Source organism: Dipteris shenzhenensis, chromosome 27 (assembly GCF_047967505.1).
Source record: "Dipteris shenzhenensis isolate YYH24624 ecotype China chromosome 27, Dip_SZ_1.0, whole genome shotgun sequence".
Lineage (NCBI taxonomy): Eukaryota > Viridiplantae > Streptophyta > Polypodiopsida > Gleicheniales > Dipteridaceae > Dipteris > Dipteris shenzhenensis.
In genome coordinates, this window is record NC_141622.1 from 32,786,991 (window position 1) to 32,796,513 (window position 9,523).

The 9,523-nt window shown below is 48.2% G+C and overlaps 1 protein-coding gene across 4 annotated transcripts in view; it reads right to left on the reverse strand.

Annotated features, from left to right (window-relative positions):
* LOC147884181 (meiotically up-regulated protein) overlaps nucleotides 1-9,255 on the reverse strand; it is a 65,435-nt gene extending 56,180 nt beyond the window's left edge. Inside the window, exons 1-2 of one of the 4 annotated variants that reach the window (XM_087398497.1) lie at nucleotides 9,026-9,255; nucleotides 8,719-8,788 (exon numbers count right to left, since the gene is read on the reverse strand). In XM_087398497.1, coding sequence (XP_087254623.1) covers nucleotides 8,719-8,751 — 33 coding nt within the window. In that variant the 5' untranslated portion in view covers nucleotides 8,752-8,788; nucleotides 9,026-9,255. Of the gene's footprint in view, nucleotides 1-8,718; nucleotides 8,793-9,015 lie in introns of all 4 variants that reach the window. The other 3 variants (XM_087398495.1, XM_087398496.1, XM_087398498.1) reach the window with 3 other exon arrangements.
* Between the last annotated feature and the right edge of the window lie 268 nt (nucleotides 9,256-9,523).

The following is a 9,523-nucleotide window of genomic DNA, read 5'->3' on the forward strand; positions in this document are numbered from 1 at the left end:
TTTCTCTTCTTTGTGTGGATATGGGCAAAGCTACTCCACAAACGCTCACAAGAAGAGGAGGTGCAAGCTTGGCTCAGAATGCGGATGGCAAGCTTTTGCAGCTCGGGGGAATCAGCTCCATAATCCTCCCACCATGTAACAGCCCCAACTCGAAATCTGAAATTCCAAAACTCATAAATTTCAGATTTCTAATTTTGTATTAAATAACAAATTACAAGTTCCTAAAATCTGAAAATTAAAATGAGTTAATATTACCTATCATGCTGTGCATCTGGCCATCCATACATGCCTTCCTTATTGCGATAATTGGCAAGCTGGTCTTTTATCCTCCGCCGTCCATCAGGAGTTGGCACCATCTTTTGAAGAGTGAGGTTCCAACCACGAACAACCTCTGCATCACTCTGTTGTGCACTTGCCTTTGTGTTGAAACTCCGGGTCCAACACAAAGGCAGCTGCATGCATGAGAGAGTAATATTGATTCCATCTGCTCACAGCCAACTCTTCCAATTCTCTCAACCTTTGGGGATCCTTTTCTATTTCTCTGATATTCTCAATCATCCGATCCATCCCCTCATACACCTTACCAAGAAAAGGCATATCTCCATCAACTCGGTTAAGCAGCTTCACAATAGGCACACATAGATCAACAATGTGAGATGCATCAGCCCGAAATTCATCACTGCCTATGCACAAGTCATAACAATAAATTCCAAGAGCCTGCCTAGAAGTGGGCCATGCATCCCACTATGGGCTTGCCACAACTTGTTTCAGTGCAGGTCTCATTTCAAGGAGCCTGCGAAGCATCAAAAAGTTGTATGCAAATCTTGTCTCTGCATACTTCAAAAGCTCCTTGTTGGCAAATTTACGGTATAAAGCAAGAGAAAAATTATGTCGTGTGATGAAGTTAACCACCTCTTTTCCATTGTCAATAACATTCTTGACCCAATCCAATTATTCAAGCAATGTGCTACACAAGCACTCCACTGGATATGAGGATACTTTTGCTCCAATAATGCACCTGCTGCCTTATTGGTATTTTCCCCATCTGAAACAAGTTGCAAAACATTAGACGGCCCCACATATTCCACTACATCTGCCCACATTTGCATCAATACAAGTGCTGTTTTTTGTTGCACTCCACACTCTATGGAGTGTATGTAGAGTGCAGATCCCCTACAATATGCAAGGATACCCTCTAGTGAGTGACTTCGCACATCACTCCATCCATCTGCAACCAAACTTACCCCATACTTTACCCATTTCTCTTTCACAGGTTCAATAGCTTGCTTAACTGCCACCACCTCATCCTCTAAAAGCTTGCCCCTCAAAGCATCAAATGTGGGAGGGGTATATGTGGATCCAAATGTTTTGATTTCAGACACCATCTCTTTGAAGTAGGGTGATCTAGCAACATTGAAGCTAATCCCATTGGAGTAAAAAAATCGGGCCACAGCTGCATCTACTTATGCCTTCCTTTGCGGATGCCATGATGTATAAAGACTGCCCTGCCTATGTGAAGTAGATCGAGATGTAGCAGGAATATTAGTAGGAGCTCCATGTGCACTCGCAAAAGAAGAAGCCATAGTAGCAGAGGGAAGAGGACTCCGGAATGCAGTGGCCTGCTGAACACGTGCTGCATGAGCACCTGAAGAAGATCCTACACCAGTGGAAGCCATTGTCTTTGCCCTTTTTGTAGTGGGCAATACTTCAACCTCTCTTTGCAACCTTTCTTTCTCTTGTGGTGAGATTACGGAGCATAGCCCAATCCCCCCATCCTTAATGCCAAGAAGATGACATTTGACCCTATCAGGGTTCCCTCCTCGCTCCAATCCACACCATCTGCATCTAAACTTGCGCGCTCCTCCTTTCTTGGAGTCATGCTTGCCTACCAAATCAACTTGGCTCCACCAATAATCCGATTGGGTGAACTCCTTCTCTGGCTGAGGGACAACGCTTTGTGAAGCCATATCCATGAGCAAAAAGAGCACTTGTACAAGCTGCAATAGATCAAATTTCAAAGGGAAAAGCCAAGAATCAATGGTTGCAGCCAAAAAACAGCAAGATGTTTGAGGCAAGAGAAGCATAGAGAAAGGAAATGTGACTCACCAGTGACCAAAGCCGGGTGTCCAAAAGAGCACCCACTCGTAGGGCTGGGACTCGAGACTCGGGAGAGAACCAGGTGGGCAAGAAATCGGGGGGGGGGGGAGCAGCAGGCAGAAGGGCGAAAACACGCGACGGCAGGTGGCGTTTTTTTCTGTTTTTTGCCCTCTTTTTAGGTCAGACCCGAAACGGCACCCGAAACGACGTGTTTCAGGTCTGAAACGGTGTTTCAGATGCCGTTTCGGCGTTTCAGATCACCGATTCAGACGGCGTTTCGCGTTTTGGGGCCGTTTCACATTTCGGGGGGTCTGGGACGGCCGAAACGGCGTTTCGGGTCTTTGATGCGCCGTTTCGGCATTTCAGCGTAACTATGATTCGGTAGTCATCCCACAAGTAGAAAGCCATCTAAAACTAGTCACTAACACATGTAAACTCAATTTTTGATACAACACAACCAGCTTATTTAATCAAAGGCATTATTTAACAAGGTGAATGATATCTAATCATTCATAAGGCCTGCGCCCATGCAGAATGAGGAGTAGCTCCTCCACGAATAGACAACCATGCATAAGGACAAAAGATGTGCCCGGGACAAACGAACACTTGCAGAATGCTTGCCCAAACAATGCATCCGAGGCGCCCACAAAAGACTCTACTGTGCACCCACATTCAAAGCGCCACTTGGATGGGGGGCCATGCATGTGGCAATGAATCAGACGGGTAAGGAGTGGACACGTGGATGGGAGGACGTTGCGTCACCAAAAATAACACAAAAATTAGCGCAGGGGCTTGTGACAATCAATCGACAAAAGACACGCACACACTTCGAATTTCGCTTCTTAGAGCGGACACCATTAATAAGGCCAAGCCGAGGGCAGGCAAAAAGAATATACTGGAGATGGTGTGTAGGAAGAGGCAGGAGATAACAGAAAGAGAGAGAGAGAGAGAGAGAGAGAGAGGGAGAGTTTATTAAAGTCTTCGGAAGACCGATGTGTCTATGAGACTGTGAAAATCCTGATACAACGAGCTGTGGTAGTGGAGCTACTAAACGAGCATCCATACCAATGCAAAATGCAAAATGCAAAAAATGCAAAAATGCAAAATGGCAGTACTAAGTCCTAAGTACAACATAGTAATGTCGATGGTCGACTATATATCAATCTCACCATCATCATCAATATCATCATCATCCCCAGCAACAGAAAGATATCAGGATGGAGGAGGCAGTGGAGGCATGAAGTCGGCAATAGAGTGATGTCGGCCACTCAGAGGTGCGGTCCTGGCACGTCTCCTAGTCGTAGCTCTGCGTCTAGCCAGGGCTACTGTGACCCCCGTCGGTCAGGCTCCGACTCTAAATAAGGAGGGGATGTCTCCAAGTGTGATCTGTGTTCGACCCTCTGTCAGAGCTGTCGGGTCACGGGCTCCGGGTCACGATCATGTCGAGGCCTCGTCTCATTGGGATCCATGTGATCTAGCTGAAAGAACTCTGTGATAGAGAGGGATCAACCGAGAAAGAAGTCTGCTCCTGTCTCCGTGCTCGGAGTATCCTCTCGCGGTGTCTAAGTGCCTCATGAATGAAACCTGCTAAACACCGCTGGTCTGGGTAGGAGAGGATACGGGCTAAAATCCCATAACTATCCCTGAAGAGGCAGTGGAAACGTCCTCGGATCTCATAGTACACAGGACACCTGAAGATGAAATGCTCCTCTGTCTCAACCTCCTGTATGTCACACATTGTGCATATGCACCGCTCCCTGGGTAGTCGCTCTACTCTACCGTTCTCGATGCGAAGTTTGTGTGAAGAGACTCGGAACTGCCAAGAGAGATCCTCAGCGAGTGGGGTAGGTGAATCTGTGTGTATCCTGGTGGGTCAATGAAACCCTCCGCTGTGATATGTAAGAAGTGATCTTTGTAGAAGCTAAGCTTCACTGGGAGTTCACTCGGTTCCAACCAAGTCCGAAAAGTGTGTAGCTGTAGTAGATCCTCACGGATAACCTGGTTGACCTCATGTGATAAGAGACGAGAGAACGGAGCATCCATGCTATAATGGAAGAAAGGTAGTCTATCCATGTGGAGCCCTAGTCGCTCAAACCATCTCTCTGTACGTGCATACCAGCACCTCTGATCTCCTCCTCCTGCAAGTGCCATAGAAGAGGATAGAGTTATCCATGGTAGCTTGCTACGCCCTGAGGTATAATCCCCATATTCCCTAACTCGGTACAGATATGTGATGACCTGAAATGCAGCATCTAGCTGTAAAGGGGGTGACCCAAACTCAGCCTGAATGATCTGGTGAGGAACGGATGACTCACCACGAATCATTCATGATAACATGAGAACCTGTAGCCACTCCACACGGGCCCACTCTATATCCGACAAGTCTGGCCCCCAACAAGGGCTGTCGTACATCCCCGCTGAGCGAGCTAAGGAGTCAAAAAGCAACCCCTTGGTACGTGGATCCTGAAAGTGCAAGCGGAAGCACTGCCTCTCTAGCCTGGCCAGTGAGGCATACCCTCTACTCAAGCATGCTTGCATCGCGGGTCTCTTAGTGAAGCTCGGTCTGGAGAAGATAACCCCAAGATAAGTGTATGATGAAACTATCTCAACAAATGACCCCGCAAATGTGAACTGCTCCTGATGCATGATGGCTCGAGATGTATTGAAGATCATGACCTTGGTTTTACCCAGGTTGACCTTCAAATCATGGGACCCACAAAAGGACTGTAGTGCGTCTAGGTGTCTCTGAAGCCCCTCTGTTGAGGAAGACAAGAGAGCCATGTCATCTGCATAGAGCAAAATCTGGATCAACGTGCCCGCAAGAGAGCAACCTACACCCCCTGTGTCTGCATCACTGTCTCAAGCTCGTCAATGTAGAGGCCAAACAAGGTAGGTGACAAAGGACACCCTTGTCTGACCCCAATGGTACTCATGATCTCGTCTATCCACCCGGATCCTGCCCAAACTCTGCCAGAAACTCTCTCGTAAAGTGCCATGACAGCCCAAATGATCTCTTGGTCATAACCCAAGTCCTATAGGTGCGTATGAGATGGGCTCTCGGGACCGTGTCAAATGCCTTGCAGAAATCCACAAAGCAACAATAAACTCTCTGCTTCCGTGACCTCGCCTCGTCGATGATACATCTAAGCGTGAGAATGTGGTCCATGGTTCCATGATCACGCCGGAATCCGGCCTGTCCTGCTGCTCTAAGTCCTCAACACTCTGCAAGTCTGCTAATCTCAAAGTCAAGTACTGATGCATAAATCTTGGACATGACATGTCCAATCATAATGGTCATGTAGTTCTCCAAGCTCATGGGATCCCCTGCCTTGTGGATGGGTGAGATAGTGTTAATGGTCCAAGTGTGTGGAAATCCCAAACAAACCGCTTCATTAAAAAGCTTTGCTAAGATCGGGGCTAGGAGGTTAATCCCATATACAATGAACTAAGTGCATTGCCCCTCATGATCCTTCGCTCGGCCATTATGAAGTTTCATTACGGCATCTTTTACCCCTCCTCTAGTGAAGAGGGTGTAGGATGTGGGACGAGGCATGTGTGAGAGGTTAGGGACTGGCTGATTTGGCATGTCATAAAGTGTGCGTGCATAATCAAACCAGATCTGGGTATCAGTGAGTGGCGGAGAGGACCGTCCTTCTAAAAATCTCCGCCAAAAGTCCTTAGAGTTGTTACTAAGCAAAATGTTCAGTAGCTCCTTGTTTCGACGAACGAAGTCTAGTTTCTTCCTCCGTACCAGTCTATGGTATTCACGTAGCGTATCTGGTGCGCTTGGAAGACTATTTTTGGTTCCGAATTTGAGTTGACGGGGTAAGGCCTTACACTCATCATCGTGCTAACTATTACAGGGTACAGTTGCAGGTGGTGGGCGGGTGGAGCGGGTGGTGTGGGAAAAAGCGTGAATGACAATCTCGTGTAGTGAGCGGGTGACAAGGGCAGCACGATTCTCTAGAAGGGGTATGAAGTCAATATAAGCGAGAAGTATGTACAGACGGCCAGAGTAAGAAGGTGAGTGATCCCGATCAAAGCGTATATCGTGGTAGGTGGAGTAAGCACTGAGTGGGGTGGAAGATGCTGTGCGAAGGGAGGTGGAGATGCGAAAGAAAAGATATGTATGATCAGCCCCTGGGGGGAGAGGTGCTACAGTGAAGTCAGTAATGCGAGATGTGAAGACCGGGGATCCCATGATGTAATCAACAACACTGGTGCCCCCCCCCATGTCTAAAGCATGTGAAACCACCTGAAGCGGGCCATCTGTCAAGACCATTATAGATAATGAGATCATGTATCCTGCCTAGGTCTAATAGGGCCTGCCCATAAGATAAGAATGGACCTCGCCTGTCAACCGAAACCCGTAGCATACCTGCCTTCTCAAGGTCAACATCTGCCAGTAGAGTGGAATCATCTCTGAAGTCAAGAAGTGGTACCTGGCGGGCCCTTGTCCTCGCGTTGAAGCCCCCCACTAGAAGGACTTCTCCGCGGCTAGAAAAGTCGAGGGACTGATAAAGGGCAGCAAATGGGGATGTCTCATCATCACCTCGAATATCTCTGGCAAAGTGGGAGGTCTCCAGGGGGAAGTAGCAAACTACGACAAACAGATCCCGGCTGTCCATGTGTCGTATCCGGATCCAAAGAAATATGGAATGTATATCTCTCTGCTCTACTGAAATGATCTCCCGAAGTGTGGATCTGAAAAGGACTGCAACTCCACCTGAACCTCGAACTCCTCCTGTACCCCTCGTCTCATCTCTGTAGGCAGACTCCCATGTATATCCGCTGACTATTGGAAGAGGGCGCTCTGGACTCTTATGTGTCTCTGTATAGAAGACTATGTCGTGGCCTGTATAGGATTCCGAGAAATTCCCTGGTTCTGACCATAAGGTACCATTACAGTTCCAAATGCTGCAGGACAGGGTCTCGGATATCTGAGTCTCATAGACCTCACTTCCCTATGTAGCGGAGGGAGCAGGTGTCCTACAGGGGCCTGTAAGAAGTCGTCCCTCTCGTACCACTGCCCACTTCCCCTCCTTCCGGGCCTGATCCCACTGCTACAGCAAAGAGCGCCTCTCCTCAACCTGTAGAGGTGTGATGTCCTCATCCATAGAGATCGCTGGCTAGTCTCGAAGGACTGACCTGCGTCATAGATCTGAAAGTCGTGCCTGAGTGTCATGGAGTCGTATGATCAGGGGTTGCTCTCGGTTGGGATCTCGATTGCCCTCACTATCCTGTGCTCAGCCACACCCAGGGTAGCGGCCACAAACGCAGTCACATCTACTATCGGTGTAGCCTCAGTGTGTGGGATCCCACATACTCTGATGTTGAGAGCCTTACTAGCTCTCTGTTGCTGCTCCATGCTGGTAGCCGAAACAATTACCCTTGCGGGTTCCCGTTTGGCCACGTCAACCCATCTGGAAGTCTCCTCAATAGCAGAGTGCATGCTCGCAATCTGTGCCTCGACCACCGGGGTACTCCCTGGGACAGTGTGTATGGTTGTGACCTCCTATTGGCGCTGCATGATATCATGTCTGAGTCCCTGAATAAGACCTACCTGCTCCCGAATGGCCCTAGCCTGCTCCTGGTTGAAGCGGAGCTGCTCCCGTGCGAAGCGAGTCAGTCCATCTCACGCTCACGGATCTCACGCTCACGAAAACTATGTATCTCCGTGAGCAAGGTCTCACGGGCCTTTGGAGTATCAGCCCAACCATGTCCATGCTGAAACTGTGGTGACTCTGGCATGAAAGAGTGGGACTGAGTCCGGAAACTGGACGGTGACTGAGTGAGGAACGGAGATGACAGTGGAATGGATGAGGCAGTCCCAACGGGGTGTGGGAGGGTGGGCTGACTGAGAGGGAGAGGGGAGAGTGAAGCGTAATGCAGCACACTGTATGACACCTCCGAAGTAGGGGTCATAAGCTATGCGAGAGCTGTAACAGGAGAAGAGGGGAAGGGAACAACAACCGGCGCCATGAGCATGAGTATGTCACTGATCATAGATGTAGAGGGAGCTCAGACTGGAACTAGAGCTGGGCCTGAAGCGGGAACTGAAGGAGAGGAGGCTAAGATGGCGAGGAGAGGAGGCTAAGATGGCGAGGTTTTTTTTTTTTGAGAGAGAGTAGAGAAAAAGGTGGAGGATTTCAAGGAAAAGAAATAGAAAGTGGGGAGTTGGACCAATCCCAAAATTTAGGACTTTCAAAAAAGAAAATTTTGAATTTTGGCTTTCAGTGAACACACACCGGTCACTATACCCTTCCCCCCTAGGGCAGGCCACAAACTTTGCCTTCAACTCACTCTCTGCATTACACAGGTAAACCAGGCACAGGTTTTGCTGAAAACTGCCTTCAACTCACTCTCTGCATTACACAGGTAAACCAGGCACAGGTTTTTCAAGCATATGCAAATATACTTTAAACTTTATCCCTACAGCCTAAAGCATCTAAATCACTCATCTGAGGGGCTTACTGGCTCTACATTCTCTGAAATTTACACATTGCACGAGAAACTGAGGTCTTAAAACCGATTCATGCGGTAACCCATGGAGGATTATGGAAGGCTGAGTTTTCTGGTCTATTGGGTAGCTTAATATCAACGAATAGCCCAAATATTTACCAGTTCTCTGAGATGAAAAGCCTCACAGTTCATGATCGCGTAAAGAACTATCCTTGCAAAGAATGACGGCCTATCTGCAACGAAAGAGAACGGGTTACGGAAGACCTCCTGAAAAACCAATTACAGAGATGGTAAACAAAGACTTGCGTACTTCAAATTTCGGGCCAAACCCTCCGTTGACTTCTCAATAAAAAGTAGGTAACGATCACCACCAGTTCCACGACGAGTCAGCGTCAAAAATTATTGATTAGCGAGCTTACATCATGTTTAAAAAGTCCCATGAACCAAATGAACTACCTGCGCTCACCTTGAACGGCTATGCCCGTGAAGAACAAGGATGTCCAAAAGCCAACCGATGTCCGAATTCTGTATACCAATTCATACCAAGCTGGTAACAACATTCTCCATTATTAGCAGAGTCCTCGGGCTTCCTGGATCTTTGGCATGTATGGATTATTTAAGGTGTTGTCTCACTATCGTTTTGCTGACGTAACCTCACAAAATTGTCTCAATAGGTTGATGTCACAAACTTCTACGCCAATCTTTTCTTGTCCACCTCATCAGGGTTTACGGGCTCGTGCGACGCACGCACGGACAAGAGCGAGCATTCACTACTCTCCACGCCCTGTTCTCCCACCTGGCCAATCATCTTCAAGCCACCATTGCCTTTACTGGTCTTTGCCAAAAATGTGTCTGCCTGACGGTATGTAAAGGGATGGCGGATGAACACACGCCCAACACGCAAATCCTTGTGCCCTCAAATTGGGCGTAGCTTGGGCAGGCGATGGCAATGTGTAACCACCCT